Source organism: Ailuropoda melanoleuca, chromosome 2 (genome assembly GCF_002007445.2).
Source record: "Ailuropoda melanoleuca isolate Jingjing chromosome 2, ASM200744v2, whole genome shotgun sequence".
NCBI classification, from domain to species: Eukaryota; Metazoa; Chordata; class Mammalia; order Carnivora; family Ursidae; genus Ailuropoda; species Ailuropoda melanoleuca.
In genome coordinates, this window is record NC_048219.1 from 161,103,861 (window position 1) to 161,126,390 (window position 22,530).

The 22,530-nt window shown below is 37.5% G+C and overlaps 1 protein-coding gene across 1 annotated transcript in view; it reads right to left on the bottom strand.

Annotated features, from left to right (window-relative positions):
- DNAH7 (dynein axonemal heavy chain 7) overlaps window positions 1-22,530 on the bottom strand; it is a 269,045-nt gene that overhangs the window by 153,733 nt on the left and 92,782 nt on the right. The window contains exons 24-30 of the mRNA XM_034642450.1: window positions 21,423-21,563; window positions 17,010-17,222; window positions 13,660-13,769; window positions 7,214-7,382; window positions 4,985-5,087; window positions 4,737-4,864; window positions 252-464 (exon numbers count right to left, since the gene is read on the bottom strand). Of these exons, the coding sequence (XP_034498341.1) occupies window positions 252-464; window positions 4,737-4,864; window positions 4,985-5,087; window positions 7,214-7,382; window positions 13,660-13,769; window positions 17,010-17,222; window positions 21,423-21,563 (1,077 nt within the window). The remainder of the gene's footprint in view (window positions 1-251; window positions 465-4,736; window positions 4,865-4,984; window positions 5,088-7,213; window positions 7,383-13,659; window positions 13,770-17,009; window positions 17,223-21,422; window positions 21,564-22,530) is intronic.

The window sequence follows — 22,530 nt, forward strand, 5'->3', positions numbered from 1 at the left end:
GCTTGGTAGTACCTATTTTCATACATTTAAAATTATGGAACAGAACTCAAACCAATTGGAATTATGTCTAAGTTTTTACAAATCATAAAATTTTCTTTTTCTTATGTGCAAATGATCAACTATTCTTAGTACAATAGCTGGATTTTTTTCAGTTGATGAAACCGACCAGTTATTGGAACTCTGTGAAGACAAAGGTTCCTGAGATTTGCAAACAGAAAATTCATGAGTAAGAAATGACTTGAGTTCTCTACCTTCAGATTCCCAGCAGCGGTAAGCACGGACTTCACGGCTCTCATGCCGTAGTCATAGTGATGTTGTGAGGACAATTGCTCTGAACACAAGCGGTAGGTAGCCACAATTTTTACTGACAGTGGCCGAGCCGTGACAAACCCACAAGAGTACAGGACTATTTCAGCAATCATGGCATAGTCAGGCACCATCATTGCTACTGTCCGAAAGAGAGCCTGCAGGAGTGCAGAAAAGGTATTTTTGAAAAGACTATTGTAAAGACAACCCTACCTTGCATTTCCTAACGTGTTATGACAGTATAGCTTTTCTGCAATAATGTTCAATTACAATGTCCGAATCACATAGATAAAAAGACTTAATTTTAAAAACGGGTTTCTTACTATTATATAATAAATAGCATTAACTTCTGTATAAATATTTTTTCTTAAATTACGCTTTAAGAACACTCACAAACGTTCATGATACTTTGATTTTGGGTGAATTATTAATTCACATGCTAAGTATCAGTTATGTTCTGTTCTTCTTGGGAAATGACAGGTTATAGGGAAAATATATGCAAGTCTGCTGGGATGTCCAAAAGCTGGGCTTTTCCTCCAGGCTGGTGAGAAGTGCATGGTATTGGGAGACCAGGCTCCAAGTGAGGCTCTCTGGGAATCTAATTGTATGCTGTGAGCTAATCAGACAACTCCTAATCACAAGGCTATGTTAGGTAAATAAAGTATTTTGAGATATTTTTAACCTTTCTGAGTCTGCAGTCACCATGTCAGTCTTTCATCAAGCATAATGAAGAAATAAAAACTGGAAATAAGTCACAGATAATTATTATTAGAGATAAATCAATTTTCCAAATTGTAAAGATATTTTTTTCATGTAATTTTTAAATGTTGTGGGACAAATAAATGTCATGTCATGCTAACTAAATAGAAAACTAAACAGATTTTAAAAGAATAAATAAGAAAATTTAAGTTTAGAATGTTAGTTTGTGTCAGGACCTACTTCAATAGCTCATACATTAAGCCAACACCCTTGTGTATGAAAGAGAAAAAAACAACATTCTAGAAAAATGGCAATTTTTTAAAAGTAGGCCCCATGCCTAACGTGGGACTTGAACTCACAACCCCAAGATTCAGTGTCACACTCTGTACAGACTGAGTCAGCCAGGTGCCCCTAGAAAAATGGTGATGTTATTCTGATAGTTTATAAATATCTTCTGGCAATTCATTGAATTACCTGAAGCACAAGGTAGATAGGAAATAAGACATCTTGCTTAAGTGATCTGTTATGACTGTTCCAGGTTGAGAACAAACAAAAGATTGGCATCGAGCAACATCCTTCCAATGTGTTATGTTAATTACTAACTAGAGGCCTTAGTACTGCTATTTTATCCATAAAGTTACCATTAAAGAAAGAATAAAGTGTTAAATATATATAGCTTGAGCAAATAACTGGGGATAAAGACGCTTAAGCAAGTGCTCTAAACCACTACATACTTGAGGAAAGAGAATGCAAGAGAATTACCATATAGATGCTACCTCTTTAAAAGGGTAGGTTCTCAACAACCATTTCTTTTCACAAATTAAAGAAAGAATGAATGAACCAATCAGTCAGTGGGCCCATGGCTAGGTTTGGGTGGTCCGGTCTTTCTACAATAGTATCAATTGCTATTAGTTTTGGGTGAACATCCAGGTCTGTGTGGTATAGGCTACCCTCTAACCACATCAGATATTTCACAAATTCCTATTCACATACTCTCAGCCCTACTACCAATACGGCCGTGGAACACCATGGAACAGACAGATCAGTGGCCAAGAGAACAAAAAATAGAGTGTGGTAAAGAAGTTTCAAGGGGCTCTCATGATGTTCCACCTACTAGGAATCCTCCACCGAAGGTTCAGTACCGATTTCTATTTATCACAGAGAAGAGTGTCCTGATCCAAATTAGAATATTCTAATTCAGTGGTTCTCAAACAGTGTGTGAGAAATACTGATACGATATGGTTTGATTTGGAATGTGTCAGAAATAAATTGTTAGTAATAGCAATAAAGGTAATTTAGAGCTCTTAAAAAAATTTAAGTTCAATTCTGGCTTGACCAATCACATACTTTCTTGAGTGTAAAAGAAGAGTCTAGCTCCAGTGTCACACCAGGGCTTGAATAACTTCTGATACATGTAATCAACGTGAGCATTATCCTTCCGGAAAGCTAGGCATCAGGTTATTGGCTTTGTGACATTAGAAGATTTGGATATGCCCGTTTTACCATGGCTTCTAACATCTAACTATTCTGAAATGTCGATTGAATATTGGTTCTTCAGAATAGCTTTAATATTAAATAGAGCTTCTCTAATGTAGCGATGTGCTTAAGATATTGCTCCACTATGCAGACCTTATCTAGACGTACAGGATGTCGAAATGGGACTCTATCTGCATGATGACATAGATGTAGGGGGGATGATAGATGCAGTTGGGTCCTAATTCCAAAGTTTTTGTAGATCAGGGCAAGAACTTTGAAATTTTTTGTGTAGACAAAAACAACAACAACAAAACCCAATAGCTTTTTAAGTCTGGAAGTTATAGGATTAGATTTCTTCTGAAGACACTGGTAGAATTATAATGGGGAATTCATTATAGTGAATTTTACTGGAGAAGAGATTGGTGACAAGTGAGCTGTTGCAGTGAGACCCACAGGGGAAGAATGAAGAGGGATGGAAGGAAGGTGTGGCAGTGGGACTAAGCAAGGGCAGCAAGAATTATAAGGCTTTTGTATAATAGGATCCCTGGTTTTGATGACTGGCTGAATCACTGGGGGACGAAAAGGGAAGCCTCAAGGATGACTCTGAAGACATTCTCTGGACCTCAGTAAGTTTTTTTTTTGTTTTGTTTGTTTGTTTGTTTTTTGGGGTTTGGTTTTTTTTTGGTTTTTTTTAAGGCAGATCTATTTCTTTCTTTTCAGACTAAGATATTTTTTTCAGAATTGTTAGGTATTTCCATATATGCTTGAAAACAGTTGTTCTGTAGCAGTTCTAACCAAGACAACTGCACAGTAGGAAGAACAGCAAAACTATCAGAATTTGAGAGCAGTTTTTGGCCTGAAGTAGAAGGAAAATGCGTCACCCACAGAACCACAAGGTAGATATTTAGACACTGTTTCAACACCCACAGCACAGAGAACCGTGGCACAGTCTGCAGAGGGCATTAACAGACTGAGCTAATAATAGTCCCAGGTTTTTACGATTAGCTATTCACAGATTTTTGCCTTTACAGATACTATGTATTCAGATTGATCCTACTGAAGGAAAGAAGAACACAGACGAACAAAAGAACTGCTACAAAAAGAGCTCTCCAAACATAAATCACAATGAAAAGTTGCAAAATGCTTCTTAGATAAAAAAAGATTTACCGGTTTTTATTTTTTAATCATACCTTCCTTCGCTAAGGGAAAGTATTAAAACATCTCCTCTAGTATATAAAAGTGCATGGAATGGAAATACCAAAATACTTCGTAGCAATTAGTGGAATCAAAAGTCTCTTTCAGTGGAAAAGAAAAATTCCTCAACTAGTCTAAGAAGCTGTGGGTCTCAGTGTGTGAATAGCAGAAAGGAATGTAGGGCGTAGAGTCAGAAGACTTGGTTTTGGATCTGCAATTACCACTGCATTATTCAACATTGTTCTTTCTGCTCTAGCCATAAATGCAATTTATCAGAAAAGGATATAAAATGCCTAAGATATGAGGAAATGTCCTATTTCTCTCATAACCACATTTTTGTTTTTTTAAGCCTATTCAATTAGCAAAGCATTCTGCTCTTTTAACCAGGAAAAAAAATTAGCGTTGGTATAAATGACAATTGAGAATTGATATGGGCTGTGAATTATTTCAACCTCAGTTGGGAGGCAATTTTGCAACACAGCTCTTGGTACTATGACCATATTTAAAGAAATATTTTAAAATAGACAAAAGCCTTAAGGAAAAACTGCCCATTGCAATATGATTTATAACGAAGGAAAACTAAAAGCAACCTAAGTGTCCAACAGTAACGTGCAGTTCAGTAAATTTATTTACAGTTTGAATTATGTTTATAAAGAAAGGAAAATGCTCATGTTATAGTATTAAACTGAAAAAAACAACCCAGCATACACAACAGTCAGGTTCTACCATTTAAGATTTGACTTTTAAAAGATATTTTAAATTGCAGGATACAATATAGTAAGCAATAGAATGGTTATCTTTTTTAGTATTTCCTGTATTTTCTAATTTTCTATAATTATCAGTTTTTAAATGTCAGTTTGGAAGTTGCATCCAGTTTGCACGTTCATTTTCTGAAGGAACTAAAAGCTTTATAAATTATTTTCTAAAACAGTTTTCTAAAATACAATGTCCAAAAAACAAATATTTTCCATAAAATTCAAGGAGAGCATGTTCTTTCTTTTTCCATATTAATTTAGTAAACTACGGAAATGAAATAGATGATCGAATTGCCCTTTCTGTACCTTCAGATTATCCGGCAGTTCCGAACGCCCGGCATATCCAGGGTTCATAGTTATAAACACAGCACATGTGGGGTCAAGTTTTAACTCGGTTCCTTCAAACACTAGTGTATCAACACCCGCATTAATACCTGTGGGTCATCAAGCATGAAATGACTTAGCAATTTCACATTTAAATGCGACTTGTGCCATCCGTTATCTCCCATATTTCTATTGCTTTGACATAATGCAAAGACAAACCAGTCCATTACCTCTTTGGATAGTAAGAATTTGTTGAGCAACCACAGACAGTACTTCCAAATCAATTCTGTTAAACTCATCAAAGCAAGCCCAGGCTCCACAAGATAACAGTCCCTGGGAGAAAAGAGTAATGAAATTTTTCAATTTTATCTGATTAAATATTGCATTGAAATGTTGCATTTTCGCCTGATATTTTCAAGGATTTAATATCCTATCAAGGAAATTGCTTATCCACCTTTATCTTTAAAGACAGCATATTATTTCTTATTAGAAATTCATTACTCTACATGAATAAGGAGCTTTATCAATTGGAAAATTGTCCATCTGATCGATAGCTTTTTACTTTCTGTGTATCTTTTGGCATTTAGATGTATACCTATAATCTCAAAGCCTTTCTTACTTTTTTATGTATGAGTTGATTTTGCTTGCTTTTTCTATATGAACTCCATAGAACAGATGGCAATAATTCTCTAAATAAGATGACTTCTGTCGCTAATGAGACTACTTTGTGGTCTGAGCACCTTAACAGCCAACTTACATAGTTTGAGGCACTAGTTTGCACTTCTAACCCACAGCTACCTCACAAATACGTGTCCTTTGGGCATCAAAGAAAAGTGGACCACCAAGCTGGAGTAGCTCAGTCCAAATTCAAATTTACTTTAAAAAAAGTCAAGTTGACATTTATTGAATGCATATTCTGTAGACTGTGTGTGTGTGTTTCATGAGTAGCAGGTATGTTTCAGGCATGATGCATGTATCTTTTATGCAAAGAAACAAAGACTATGTCATACAAGATATTAAGTAATTAGTACAAGGCCACAGAGCTAATAGTGGCTGACTTTGAATTGTACACAGTTCCATCTACTGAACTACACTGGATTAAATGTGAACTCTGTCCATTTCCAAGAATAGTACAATTTCATTAGAGAAGACTATGACTTTGATCTCTACATATAATAAGAGGATTAGAAACCACAGAGAACAAAAAATACTTATGAAGTCACATATTCAAATAGTTATAAGGATTGTGAGGTTCTTAATAGTAAGACCCATGTCTTTTTTACTCTGCACCCCTATTATTCAGCATGGCCCTAACACAAAGTATCTATATAACCAACAAATACTTATCAGTAAACAACTTTAATACCAAAAGTATATGAATCTGTATCAAGGAATTAAGGATATCATTATATACATTCAAAAATTGAGTAGTACATACCAGATTTTTCTTAAAATGTTTAGGAATATAATGGCTACTCAAATTAAACTTCACAGAGCCTCTTTTACACTTACTCTTTCTTAAAAAATCATTACAAGGTTGTATATCATTACAGAGTATGATTAAAATGGTAATTGGTCATTCAAATGTTTTCTTGATGTTATTTATTATAATTTTGACTTTAAAAATCTTATCCTATTTGTTTCAGCATCATAAATGTAGAGACTTCTTATATTCCCAATCTGTTATAAAATGACCTTGCCATATATCAACCAGGAACAGTCTACTGTCTAAGGTAGGATTATAATTTTCTTTTCTGTTAGTTTGGTTTTCTTTTTAAAGGTTAACTTCTCTAAAGAAATTTTGGAAAAATAATTACAGAATCCTTACAGAAAAAAAGATATAAACAAATAAACAGAACCTATCATCCCAAGTGGATAATTCTGTGTTCGACTGTTCCAGCTAACATTTTAAAGAATAACAGCCTGTAGCAACCAAGTGCTAAAATGACCAGACATTCATAGGTTTATAGACAGGAATGTTACATTTTTAATTCCCCCCTTTTGCAATCTCGCAGACTCCTAAGAGTAGGACTCTGACTCAGTATAAGAAAAAAACAAAGATTTTAAGTTCGCAAGATTAGTTAACTAGAGTGCATCTATGAAAGTAAATTACTGAATCATAACTGATTACTAACAAGAGCTCCAGGTTAAAGACTTTAGATTCCCCACAGGCTTTACATGATGTAGTGGTTCTCAAATTTTTAGCTGCCCCATTATACTGAAGGCACAGCCCTCATTCCTCTCAGTCATCCTGCCTCATTACAGCAGGGACTGGAGACACAGGTAGAGCTCCTCCCCAAGCAAGCTTTTAAAATAACCCTACTTCTCCGGAGAATGGAGAAAGTGCTTTAATTTTGCTTAAACTACAATAAGTCCTTTACTTGCATTAAATTACGTTTCATTATGAATAACCTTCCTCTCTGAGCAGTTATTTTGTAAAGAAATGAGTCAATTCAAACCTTAAAGAATTTTCCTAAAGCCAGATAATCCAACCCATCAGAGCAATTGAAAACAACACATTGTTTGGCCACTGCTTTTGCTAAATCTTTGGTAGTTTCAGTCTTTCCAGTGCCAGCTGGCCCTTCAGGTGCGCCTCCAAGGTGCAGGTGAAGGGCTCCAAACAAGGTTCTGAAATAGAAGAAATAAGCAATATTTGTAGAATAATGTCTTTAATACATATTATGAAAAGAGGAAAGTTTAAACTGAGAGACAAATTTTCCGTTTCCTCTTCAATAATTTCTTCCTTCCCAAGAACCTCCGAAAATCTGACTGTGCGTTACTTTATCTATTATTATACTTCACTTCCGAAGAGCTGATTACATATGACAGAATCAGAACACACACACTTGAAATTCAACGCTGACTCTGGTCAATATGGAGAACACAGCTGATGCCAGACCACCCAACCCCCCATAACTGCGAGCAAAAATGCTACATAAAAACACCAAATAGTGACTTTTGAAATACAGAGCCATTTTGAAAGAGTGAAAAGGAAATCACCAATGAAGAGGGAATGCAAAGCTGTCAGTAATTAGGTGCAAAGCTATAGATACGCATATTGTTTTGGGATCTGCATACAAACACAAGTGTATTTGCAAACACATAGAAACAGAATTATTTATTTATTTATTTATTTGAGAGAGAGATCTAGCAATGGGAGGCAGAGAACAGAGGGAGACAGAAAGTCTTAAGCAGACTCCATCCTGAGCCCGCAGCCTGATGCAAGGCTCAATCTCATGACACTGTGATAGTGACCTGAACCAAACCCAAGAGTTGGATGCTTAACAAACTGCACCACAAAAGTGCCCCGAAACAGAAAAATTCTTATACCGAGTAAGGTGAAGAGCTGGAGTGATTCACCTATACAAACCTAGAAGCCTTGACAAGATAACATCTCTAAATGGGAACTAAAATTACTCTAGCAACCTACTTGAGAAAGACAAAGAAAGATCAACTACAGAGGAGATAGAAGCTTACCCTTCATTGCAGCACCCAGTGGAAAGCCTTCATGAGGGTAGGGTCCAAGTTTCCATTATCCATGGTCACATGAACCCAAACCGAGAAATTAACACTGAAACCCTAAGAGCCCTTTTAAGAGATAAATATGAAACTGCTCCACATGGACACCTCCACAGCTGAGAAAATGTAAGACCGCATGGGGAAACGACCCCTACTAAAATGAGCTCATAATTAAAACCAGAGAGAGAAAGAGATCAAAGAGTCAGACTTGCAGTGGCAGATGGACAAAAGTGCAGAATTACTATATACACGGTACTCTTTGGTATCCTGGTGGTTTATTTAATGAGATTCTAAATAAAAAGCAATAGACAGGAACACCTGGGTGGTACAGTTGGTTAAGCCTCCGACTCTCGATTTCAGCTCAGCTGTGATCTCAGGGTTGTGAGATCGAGTCCCACGTCAGGCTTTGCACTTAGTGCAGAACATGCTTGAGTTTCTCTCTCTCTCCCTCAGTCCCTACCCCCCAACTCTCTCCTTCTCTAAACTAAATAAATAAATCTTTAAAAAAGAGAGACATAAGAAAATTGTGAGAAAAAAGTCAATTTCATAAAAGAGAAAACTTGAAATCTAGCAGTGAAAATATAGTTATTGGACTTTTTAAAAAGTTACCAGATTAAATGGCAGAGTAAACACAAAGAAACAGAATTATGCACTACAAGAAAAATATGAGGTAATCACGCAGGAAGATACCAAGATGGAACATAAGAAAGGTTGAGAGACAAAGAAAAAAGAGGAAGGGAATGGGAAAAGGACAAAAATTTTTAAAGCAATGGCTGTGGGGTACTGGCATGTGGCTCTATAGGTTAAGCATCTGACTCTTGGTTTCAACTCGGGTCATGATCTCAGGATCCTGACGCTGGACATGGAGCCTGCTTAAGATTCTCTCTCTGGAGGTCCGCTGGCGGCTGCCTGTGTGCTGGGCGTGGAGCAGTGCCACTGAGGGCAGGGGAGGAGCAAGGCGAGCGGCCGGCTTCGGGGGCAGAGAGTAGGCGGAGCGGCGTGGCCCCGCCCGGCCGAAAGGCAGCACAGTGGGCGGGCGGGGGGGCGGGAGGATGGTGCGGTCCGGAGCAGCTCGCCCGGCGCGGCCTAGCCCCAGCAGCGCATCCCCGGGCTGGCGTGAGCGGCTGCACGGCCTCCCCGCACCCCCATGTGGGCCCATGTGGCGGGTGCCCCTGCGAAGCCCCGCCCAGCCGGGCTCCGCGCTTTCCCTTCCCTCCCTTCCTCCAAGCTTCTCGGTTCCCTCCCCTGAGATACCGACGCCAGGTCCAGCGCCCCGAACCCCCTACCCATGCTGAACGAGAGGGACACGGAGCAGGATGGATTGTTGGCTTTAAAAACGGAGATTAGAAGGTTTGCAGTCTCTGTTTACTGAAATGAATACATCAACAAGCGAATGGGAGGAATCTGAAGAATCTAGGCAAAACTGTAAATAAGAAATGAAGAGTTATTAAATAAAAGAGGCGATGTTATAAGGAAAGCTATCTTCTCCTCAGCTTTATAGATCTTAACGGTGTTCTTTATCGTGTCTTACGCAACAGAACACGTTTGTGTAGTATTATAGTGCCAGTTAAGTTGCAACATCAAGACCATTCAGAACTTAAAGAAAAAGGAATTGAGTATTTTAAGTGTACACACCATGAGCTCTTTAAAAGCCAGAATTTGTTCCAGTTTTCCAGCCTAGAAATGAAAAAGTCACTGAATCTTACATAAGTTACAACATTGCTTTGGCTGGAAAAGCCCACCCAATAGCTGAGAGACTAAAAAAGTCTTGAGCAGCAGACATTGCCTCATGCCCACTGGATGAAAAGTCAGTAAAATCCAAGGCAGGGCCACTTCGTGTGTTACCATGACTTGTCGAATTAAAGATCTAGCTACAAATATGATGACACAGTTCATATCTTGTTTGTGGACTTGTGCTTTTGCCTTACAAATGAGCAGATTTACAGACGTGGCTCAACCTGTGTCCACACCAGCTACACCTCCAAGAATTTTCTTTTATGTGAATGCTCAGCAGTGAACACAAGTAGTGATAAATATGCAAGGGGTGAATAACTCTTTTGACTCTCATGGTTCATCCTAGAACAACTTCATTTCCATTTGCACGATTGGTGCAGAAGCAATGGCAGAGAAAATTGCTGGCGTCATAACATGAATCAAGGCAGGGAGTGGCACCAGACTCCACCAGTGGTGGTAGTCATGACTTCTTTCCTGCTCTTTGCTTGTGGTTTTAAAAAAAAGAAAACAAACAAACAAACAAAAAAACCCATTTCACTTAAGAATGTCTTGGATGAAGCACTAAAAATTATTAATTTTTATTAAATCTCAACTCTCTAATAAAAGTCTCTTTAATATTTTGAGTGATGAAATGCCAAGTGTCCGTGGAGCCTTGCTGCTGGATACCACAATACAATGACTGTCTTAAGAAAATGCAGCAGTGTGCTGGAGCTGACCCAGATGCATGGATCATCGTTTTTACTTGAAAGAACAACTGGCAATTAAACTGTAGTTATTCATACCTGAGTGTTTAGTGGACATTTTCTTGAAATTGAACAAAGTGAGTCTGTCACCCTTGCCAGTGATAAAATTCAAGCTTTCAAATGAAAATGAAAACTTTTAAATTTCAAAAACTTGTATTTGTCAAAGACTTTTTTGATGAGGTCAGTGGTAAAATCAATGGAATGTGATTTTTTGATATTGTATGAAATGTCAGTATTTGGAAATTCTGTATAATTCAACGAAGGAATATTTCCCCAATTGCCAGTAGGTAAAAGAGCCACTCAGAAAGTGCAAGATGACCAATGGATTTTAACGTAAAAGTACACAAAAAATTCATTGATAAAATCTCAGATAGCATGTTGCAACTAGCTTTTAAAAACTACTACTTTTGATCTTTGGTCTGGTGTCGAAGAAAAATTCTCAGTATCTGAAAGTCTATTGCACTCCATTTTCCAACTACAGGTCTGTATGAAGATTTTCTTTGTGTCTTACAACCAGAGCAACAGATTGAAGCACATCGAATGCAGAAGCAGATATAAGAAGTCGGCTCTCGCCCATTAAGCCAGACACTAAAGAGATGTACAGCAATGTAAAGCAATGCAATTTTTGCCATGAATTTCATTTTGTTTTAGAAAATAGTTTTTTTCACACAAAAATATAGGTTTTCCGTATAAACATGTAATGGGTTTATTATTTTGAATGAATTAATAAAAATAAAAAAAAAGATTCTCTCTCTCCATCACCCTCTGCCCCTCCCTTCCTCTTTCCCTTCCCCCAATAAACAAACAAAAGAACCAATAAATAATAATGGCTGAGAATTTGCCAGAATTAAAGATATGAACTGAAAAGTCTCAAATGGGATAAAAACTCACCCACATATAGTAGCATTACAGTGAACATCAACAATAAAGAGAAAATCTTAAAAACCATGATAGAAAAAAAGCACCTACAAAGGAAACATAATAACATAATAACTCAGCAGTGGCAATGAATGCTGGGAGAATAATATCTTTGGAGAGCTGAGGGGAAATTATGGTTCACTTACTGTTGTATACCTAGCTATCCTATCACTTAATAATTAAATGAAGACCAAATTTTGTTTAAAAAGGCATTTTTAGACAAAGACTGCTGGAGCTCACTACTTGTAGAACCTCACTGAAACAATTACTAAAGGATGTTACCTAGTAAGAAGAAAAATGAAACCAGAAAGAAGGCAAAGGAAGAAGCAATGGTGAGTTACAATGATAAAATTTTTGGTTAATGTATATATATTAGATGTAAAAAAAAAAAAAACATGTAACAGAATATAAATAGAGCAATCTATGCCAGATCATCTTATCTTACAAATAGTGAAATTGGTCACCTAGCACCAGGGCACATAGAAATTGGCTGGGGAAGCTTGTAAAGGAGAGGTCGAGAGTAAAGATCTTTGGAAAGAGCTCTTAGTGTGTTGTTTATTTCCCATCCCTCTGTAGAGAAGAAAGCACTTGCCCCACTCCCAAGCTACCTGAGGGGCTTTAGAGAACTATTCAGAAAGCTTGGCACACTATCTGACTCCTGGGGTTTGCGTAACACAGGAAATAGGAATTCAATCACAACTTAAAGTCAAGAGAATGCCCGTAGCGGTTCCTGATGGCAGAGCTGCAGAAAACAGTGACAGTGAGAGAGAGGTACTCATACTACTGGCAAAATAAATGTATGTTTATTATCTGACCAGATCTAGATCCCACCGGAAGGAGCTAGAGCTGAGTCACGTTGAGTGCGACTCTGTGCCTGAGCATCAGAGAAGACACCAAGGTGAGCGTCCATGTGTGGCTGACCTCAGACAGAGGCTGAAGCAAAAGTCACCAACAGCAAGCCAGAGAAGGCATTTTCCACAGGTGGCTGGGGGCGGGGGGGTGGGGAGGGTTTCCAAAGAACCCACATAAATATTCCATGGGAGATCTGGCCCATCTAGGCTTGTGTCCTCACTGAGGACACTAAACAGCCAAGAGATAGTTGCCACACAAGACACTTGTCACATGTGAACCCACCTCTTCCTTTCCTTCTCCCCTCTTCCATTAACCCCCAAGACTGGAGGAGCCACAGGTGGGCTATGGAGGGTTGAATGCAAAGGACAGGGATAAAATTGACAAAAAATTGACCACATTTGCCTCCCCAAATGCAGGCCTTGAGTTGTGTGAAGCTCGAGCTGGGAGAGAAGGGGAGTTTTAAATTGGATGAAAGATGTTGGCTTTGATACTAGACCTAAATGGACTTTTAATATCTGAAAAAAATAACACTTTAATTCATTTTTGACAATAATTTGGAATGTGGGAGATGGAAACTAGGAATAAAGTTGTTAAAGCCCTTTTATTATTCAGAGGCATGACAGAAAAACATTTCAATGTAAATACCTACGAGTTACCTAATGGAGATATCCAGCAAGCATGCAGCACAAGTTTATAGGAGAGACCTTGGCTGGAGATACAGATTTGTGGATCTTCAGAATGTAGGCTATTAAAGCCTGAAAGTGAATGAGAACATCTGGGAAACCATTAAGCATGAGACAAAGCGCCACATGAAAACAGAAATCTAGAAAATTCTGTGTTTCAGGGGAAGCAGCAGGTTGCCTCAAAGGATCCAAAACAAAGACAAAGTTTCCAGAAGAAAGAAGAAATGAACAATGTAAACAACAATAGCAATATCAGGCAATAGTTAGCTCCAGAGCTAAGAGGAGAAAGCCAGAAGAGAAAGAGAAATCAAAGGTCAAGTTGAGTGTATTGAGTGTAGGAAAAGATAACGTAGGATACATTTACCAAGTGGAAGATAATCTGTTTCTTTTAAAGATTTGGTGGTCTAGGGGTGAGCAAAATTTATTTCCAATAGACCCTTAAATTAGTGAGTTTACCTGTAACATCGATCTGTGAGTGGAGTAATAACCAGCCGAGGGGAATTACCCAGATACTCATATCCGTATCGTAAGCCAGCATTGATCATCTTTGTTTCTAAATTATTCTCCTAGGATAAATCAGAGAAAATGAAGCTAACTTAACAAAATTTTAAATAATATGAAATCTCAAACTCCTTAATAAATAATTGTCAAGTTATAAACAACATCTTTAAAATTCACTTTTCAGGGATGCCTGGGTGGTTCAGTCAGTTTAGCATCTGCCTTCGGTTCAGGTCATGATCCCAAGGTCCTAGGAAATAGCCCGGGGTAGGCCTCCCTGCTCAGCGGGGAGTCTGCTTCTCCCTCTCCCTCTGCCCCCCCTTCAGTCTCTCACTCTCTCTCAAATGAATAAAAAAAATCCTTTAAAAAATTCCACTTTTCAGACATCGTTAAATTCAGTAGAAGAATTCAATATCTAATTTCCTTGGGTAAGTCTGAAGTCACTGGCTTCAATTTTTTCCATAGGTATCTGTAGAAAATATATTTGTTCCCTATCTCTCCTATATTTTCTTTTTTTTTTTTTTGCTAATGCTTTTTTATTAAGTTATAATTGACATATAATACTAGTTTCAAGTATAAACAAAATTACTCAATATTTGTGTATATTATAAAATAATCACAGTAAGTCTAGTTAAGATCTATCATCATATAGAAGTACAGTTTTCTTATAATGAGAATTTTAAGATTTACTCTTAGCAACTTTAAAAATGCAATATGGTATTATTAACCATAGTCAAAAGACAGTGTATTAAATCCCCATGATTTATTTATAACTAGAAGTTTGCACTTTTTGACTTCCTTCACTCATTTCTCCTGCCTTTCCACCCTCAGCCTTTGGCAACCACCAATCTGTTCTCTGTATCTATGAGCTTGGTTTGTTTTAGACTGCATGTATAAGTGAGATCACATTTTATTTGTCTTTGTCTGACTTATTCCACTTAGTGTAATGCCCTCAAGGTCAATCCATATTGTTGCAAATAGCAAGATTTCATTTTTAATGGCTGAATAATATTCCATTTACAGATATATCACATCTTCTTTATTCATTCACCTGTCAATGGACATTCAGGCTGTTGCTATACCCTAGTTATTGTAACTAATGCTGCAATAAACATGGGGGTGCATGTACCTTTTCGAGTGTTTTTGTTTTCTTCAGATAATACCCAGAAGTGGAATTTTTGGATCATATGATAGTTCTATTTTTTTTATTTTTTGAGTAGACTGCATCCTGTTTTCCATAGTGGCTGCACCAATTTACATTCCTATGAACAGTGCACAATGGTTCCCTTTTTCCCACACCCTTACCAGTGTTTGTTATCTTTCGTCTTTTGATAATGGCCATTCTAATAGGTGTGAGAGGATCTCTCGTTGTGGTTTTGATTTGTATTTCCCTGATGATGAGTGATGTTGAGCATCTTTTCATGAACCTGTTACGTTAGCCAGCTGTATGTCTTCTTTGGAATAATGTCTATTCAGATCCTTTGACCATTTTCAAACAGGTAGTTTGTGTTTTTGCTATTGAGTTGTAGGAGTTCTTTATATATTTTAGAGGTTAACCCCTTATCAGATATGATTTGCAAGTATTTTCTTTCATTCAGAAAGTTGCCTTTTTATTTTGTTGATGGTTTCCTTTGCTGTGTAGCACTTTTTAGTTTGATGTAGTCCCTACTTGTTTATTTTTGCTTTTGTTGCCAAATTAAAAAAAAAAAATCATTGCCAAGACGGAGTTAAGGAGCTTACCATCAATGTTTTCTTCTTGGAGTTTTATGGTTTCAGGTCTTACGTTCCCTGTCTTTAATCCATTTTGAGTTAATTGGTGTGTATGGTGAAAGACAGTGGTCCAGTTTCAGTATTTCCTATGTGGCTGTTCAATTTTCCCAACAATATTTATTGAAGAAACTTTTCTTTCTCCATTGAGTATTCTTGGCTCCTTTTTCTTAAATTATTTGACATATACGCCTGGGTGTACTTCTGTGCTCTATGTTCTGTTCCATTGATCCACGTGTCTGTTTTTATGCCAATACCATTCTGTTTTGATTACTCTAGCTTTGTAACATAATTTGAAATCAGGGAGCGTGATGCCCTCAGCTTTGTTCTTCTTTTTTAAGACTGCTTTGGCTATCTGGTGTCTTTTACATACAAATTTTAGGCTGCATACAAATTTTAGCACTGTTTATTTCTGTGAAAAATACCATTGGAATTTTGACAGGGGTTGCATTGAATCTGTAGATTGTTTTGGGTAGTAGGAACTTTTTAACAACATTAATTTTCCAATCCACAAGAACAAAGTATCTTGCCATTTCTTTGTGTCTTCTTTGACTTCCTTCACCAATGTGTTAGAGTTTTTAGTATGCACGACTTTCACCACCTTGGTTAAATTTGTTTTTAGGTATTTTGTTCTTTTTGTTATAAGTGGGATTGTTTTTTTAAAACTTCTCTGATAGCTCATTATTCTCTTATACTTAATCGTTTGATTCATTTTCACTACAGAGTAAGTATATTATCGCTATTTTACAGATAAGAAAATGGATGCTTATAGACAGTAAGTAACTTGCCCAGGTCATACATCTGGTAAGGTAAGGGTCTAGCATTTGAAATGATTCCACAGTGAGCTCCCATCCACTACCTCTCCTGTGGTTTTCCAGGGGTCTGGTTGTTACCTTTTCTCCTCCCACTCCATACTTTTAGGCCTTTCACAGAAGTAAATCTGCTAAGAATTTTTGAGTCCATATCTCCTGACATCCTCAGCAACTTCTTCCCACTCTCAACTGCCCCACCTTGTCCACTTTTCCTCTGCTCCTGCCTTCCCAGTTGTGACTGCCATCACCCCCATCCAGATCATGTTTCTGATTCCTTCAAATGATCAAGAAGAAACTTTCATGATCAGATCACAATAAAGTCTGATTCTTTTTTTTTTTTTACATTCTTTAGATGTATCAAAAATCGAAAAACACAATTTTAAGATGCCTAGTTTGGACATTTTACAGATTAAGCAAGCATAATTCATTTAAAATGAGTAATTTTTTATAATGACTCAATTTGTGTGTGTCTCTATATGTATATGTATTTATACATAACTATACATTTGAGTATGGATTTGGATATAGATGAAGATACAGTTTTTTTGTACAGATGATATATAGTCTTTGGCTGCCTTAATCTTCAGTCTGGAGAATGCTTGTTTGATAGTAAGCCATCAGCAAAAAATCCTATATTACTGATACTATTCCCCATGAGAGCAAGCAAGCACAAATTAAAAAGCTATGAGATGAAATTGCCACGTAATAACATTCAGTGATATCACTTACTTGCCAATAGTACCTAAGCTGACTTAACCACTCGAAGTCAGAGTCATCACTAACTTTTTTTTTCACAAGTGATGTGAGGACATCTCTAGCATGGACATCCAGCACCACGAGGGCTCCCAGAGTAACACGATTCTGCTTGGACAATTTGCCACGGACCAAAGTCACAATATCATCAATTTGCATGTTACATTTTTCTAAGTATTGCTCAAGAGCCTGAAAGAAAATAAGATATGATTAATGCGATCAGAATTTTTCTTTTTTTTTTTTTTAAGATTTTATTTATTTATTGGGCAGAGAGAGACACAGCGAGAAAGGGAACACCGGCAGGGGAGAGGGAAAGGGAGAAGCAGGCTTCCCGCTGAGCAGGGAGCCCGATGCGGGGCTCGATCCCAGGACCCTGGGATCATGACCTGAGCCGAGGGCAGATGCTTAATGACTGAGCCACCCAGACACCCTGATCAGAATTTTCTGAACAAAAATATTTTGAGCTAGTCTAAATACATAGTGCTTCTGTACATTTTCCACCACCTGACATAATTTAAAAATAATCGGTTTTTCTTACTAGGAAAGTATTAGGTGAACAAGGCCAAGCTGGCCAGATGCAGTGGACACACGTGGTTTGTGTCTACTCATCATCCCTTTCATTCCTATTTCCACTCCATCTGTCTGCTCTGTGGTTCTGGTGAGCAGTCCATCACCTTGTCCCATCTCCATGGCAACAAGGGGTGGGAGGAGGTGTGACCCAACCAGAGCCAATCATAGTTCTTCCCAGAAACCACTATACAGGCAGAGGGGGAAAAGTGCCTCTCACTAGGTTTGGCGGACCCTGAGTATCTGGATCTGAGACCACAGCAAGCCTTCATCCCCACTGCGGAACAAAGCCCGCCAGAGACTAGTGGAGCGGAAAGACATCAGAAGAGAAGCTGCAGCATCACCGATGTCCTGAGACCCCGGATTCCAGGTGCCTTGCATTTCAGGACTGCTGTGTAAACTTACTGAGCAGGATATGTGCCACGGAAAGATCTTAATAAACAAAACACCTAAAATTTTAGTTTATGGTGAGCAATGCCAGTTCTGAGAACAAGTCTTGCTTTGGGATCTGTTTTGGGTGGGGTAAATCTAATTAGTAAGTCAAAAAAGAGAAGAAGGTTTATGATGAAAATCAAGTTAGAATCAATGAACACTGCTATGCTTAAGGGAAGGGTCAGTATGCACGAGCAGGCTGCTGTGGTTGCATTCTCCACTCTAATAATATTTAATAAGCATTGGGCACCAAGGAGTGCACTGCATTCCTTCAGGACCAGTAACAGGTAGTGAGGTAACTACAAGTGAGTGTTTCCAAGAATGAGAAAAAGTTTAAAGGATGGGGCTGGAGACTGCAAACTGTTTCTCTAAGGGGCACTTTTCTTAGTCCTGGAATGATTTTATCTTTATTTTTAAGGAGGTAATTTTTTCAAAGGTTTGGTGCTTGAACAATACTGTCTTCATATTATTTACATGATTGATTGCTATTAACTCTCTTCGTAAGCAGTGAAAGATAAACTTCTGTCCCACCCATGTTTCAATAGATACAAGTGTTTAAATTCTTGGAGCCAATTAGTGAATTTAAGTATGCTGAGCATATAAATTAGTAAGAACCAATTTGATCCTAAGAACATAAGCCACACCAGTGGGCACATCTTAGTTTTCTCATCAGTAAAAATGAGGATCATGTGAACCTTACCGGCTCTCAGACTGTAGAGTTCAACACAAAACATAAAATAAAAATGTAATATTTAGACCTGACAGTACAAATTATATGTTCATAAGAATTTATTACTACCCACAGTAGCAGAATGTATTTTCCTATACTAGGAAAACAGATTTAGAACTAAAATTTAACTTCAAACTGTGATAAACTGAGATCTTCAGGAACAATTCTATATTAATCAATGAGAACTCAGATTAGAGGAAAAAATATTGATAGCATTTTTGTTACATTTTCTTCCTTGTAAACCATTCTGTACAGTGCGCTAACGAAGCTAAAGGTAACTACTATTATATTCTGCCAAAATAAACCCTATCTGAAATCAAATATTTTTATTATACCTAGATCCTTCTACATACGATACAATGACTCAGAATCACATCAATATTTGCAATATCCTGAGATCTGTGATAGTTGTGATTCTTTCATTCATTGTACAGTCCCTGTAATGCATCACGCAGACTAGTTCCACAATCACCATTCGCTGAATAAACAAATTGAACAGGTCCTCTGGGAATGTGACAGTTTAACATATAGGGCTTTTGTAACGTCAAGCTCCAGACAACTTGGGATGTTTGCAGAGAATGCAAGTATCCAGTCTTCCAAGAGGCTGCCACAAGTCTCCAGCTGCTCCATCAAAGTCATCAGTTTCAAATGTGAACCACACGTTAATTAGGGGGAAAAATGATCAACACATACAATACTAAAACATATGCTAGCCTCCCATGATAAAACTACATGTTAAATCTTTAAAACAGCATCAGTGCTATAGAATACTAAAATGTGTGCTAGCCTCTCATGATGCTGCTACAGAACTTGACTGGTCTAAACATGGATGAAAGAAACAGGCACGAGGTGTACAGATAGGGGATCAAGGGCATTATGAAACAGGGTAGTTGCAAGCAGATGAATAAGAATTAAATTTTAAGGACACATACAAAGCTTAATTTCATATCACGAAACTTAGGTATGAAAGCACCATAAAATGCAACGGAAGAGGGCAGCCTGGCAAGCAACAATACAGAGGTGTAACTTGCTAAGTCTTGCTAAGCTACGGTTTTAGAGGACCTTGAGTCTATGACGCTGAATCACCCTCAAGCAGCATGGGTTCTCATTTTGCCTTTCTCTGTGAATGGCACCATACCTGCATCATATAACATGAGCAGAAAAAAAAATACTGAATAGACTGATAAATGAGTCAATAAATAACTCAATCTCAGTATCAGTCGATACTGCTATAAACAAAATAAAACCCCTCTTTGTATCTGTACGCAATATGGTAAGGATTACAGGCAGATAGCTTTGAGCAGAGGATACACTGACATGAGAGTGACCTAAATTGCATGTTGCTCGAGATTCAAATTATGCTTGAGAGATAACTGGAAGCATGAAAAAGCTGTAGTTTACATTTAATGCTATATATCAACTCCTACCTTTTGCAGCTTGCTTGGAGTGAGACCAAAGAAGAATATGAATTTGACAGAAGAGAAGAGTATGATAAACACCACATTTAAACTGAAGAAATTCGGAAGATGCTTACAAATTTGTCTAATTTGCTCAGATTTGCTTCTTTGTTCCCTGCAGACTATGTCCACAGTGGCGAGTGATAAAGTTGGTATTGTGGTTTGGGGAGCTGACCAGGAAGCAAGGAGGGAGACCCAGGAGGCTACGTGTTGCCCCAGTAGCCTACACTGGTGATGGAGGAACCCTTCTGTGTGGGGAGGTTGATGAGTGGTAGCTTAAAAGTAAAGAGAGAAAATGAATTCTCTAGACCCACTGAACAAAAAGAAAAATGCATATGGGGCTAGAAGCCAAGAGCCCAGAAGTAACTCCAAGAGCTTACTGCTGTGGGGGAAACCCTTATTCCCCAGTGCCCTGTGTTCCATGAAGACAGACTTTTTCTGGGAAAATCCTGACTTTCTGCTCTATGCCCTCATCCCTTTCCACAGGAAAGAAATAAATGACCTGTTGGTAAGTTTGACAGAACTAAGCATGCGTCACTCAGCTCCTTCCTCTATGGGATCTGCCTGCTTACAGAGAATATTAGTGTGTCTCAAACCTCAATACCATCAGCGTTCAACAGTACCTTAGAGTTAAAGGCAATAATATGAAATTCCATGTCAAAAATATATTTAAAATTCTTGATTTTAAATGAAAGATCTATGACTACTATATTCCAATTGGTCCATCAGTCAACTTGAAATCCTATCTCAAGGATAGGAATGTTGCATTAAATGTGGTTTCTGTTGTTAATTACTAACAGCAATCCAAGTCATATTATTAAATTAGTATACATATTACAATATTTGAAATTAAGCATCATTCAAAATATCAATAATTATTATTCAAAATCAATACATTAAGAATAAAAATGAAAGTAGTCAAAATAAGTCAACCAATATCTTGTCTTCACAGGGTGGTTTTACTCAAGGCATAAAAGAGAATGTTATTTTTCCTCCTAATCTTTCTGGGTTTAGGAAGTTCCTTAGTTCTATTACCGTTCTATTTTTAAAGGTACAAAAATGTATGTAATAACAAGATTGAGGCTCAAGTACCCTTGACGTTCTAAGAGGTTTGTCTTTATTTTGTTTTTTTTATAATTAGTATATTCTGGCAATAGTACTAGTTGAAAAAACGTTGAAAAACCTGGGGGTAATACAGCTTACCTCTTGTCCCGTTGAAATAGCTGTTTGTACTTCCATCGTCCAAAAGGTTTGAGATACACAGAGCACTGTCTGTCCTGGCCAATCTCTCACCCAGTGAATTCGCATATTTTGTGTATAGGCAAGCATTGCTGCTCTGATCACCTAATTGGGAAAAAAGAAATGCTAAAGATCGTTTCACAGTTTACTTGAATGAGCTATACAATGAAGAGCTAACCTCCTAAATGGATTAACTTAAACTGTTCAACTTTTTACATCTTAGCCAGTTCTGAACTCAAAGCATTAGACTATTTAAATATGTTTTTTTTAAATTCAAGTTTACCCATATATCTGTGAGTGAAAAAATACATTACATGGCATTTTATTTTGTTGATACGTGATCAATTTGTGTGAACCATATTACATCAAATATTCACTTGACGTGAATATTTGTAGCTACAGATATCCTAGATGCATTTAGATTGATCAAGAGCAAGCAATTTTATCATGAAATATAAATTTAAGTCATTCCAAAATAAGATCTGTCAAATCCATAGACAATAATTTTCTTTGAACTTCATCAGATCCCCATTCAGCCATGGGCTCACGTACACATGCACATTCAGGCAAACCACACAACTCCTCTCAAGTTCCTCCTGTGTTTCCAGACCTCACTTCTTCTCAATCTGTAGTTAGATGCCCAAGGCAATGATGACAAGCCCAGGTGTATAATTCATTTATGTAGAGTTAAGTACCAGAAAAGTCAGGAAGTCTTATTTATGCTCTTTGCTACATGTTTTATGTCAAATTCATGTACTTCTCCTCCATATGTTTTCAGTGGACTGACATACACATTTTTTCCACCAGCCATCAGTGAGAAACATTCTAATCTCCTCTTCTATGTATCAACCAAAAACAGTAATGTTACCTGTGAGGTGAAACCCACTTTAATGTTTGATTTCAGAAAAGACTGTCAAATTAGATTTTTCTGAGAAATACATAAAGGATGTATGAACCTTTCTGGATTTCTAGTCTAGCTAGATATTTATGGAGCTGAACAGAGATGAAGGGCAGTGTTGGCTATTGATAACAAAGAAAATTTCAAAGGTCAGAAAGAGCCACAGAAAGGGCA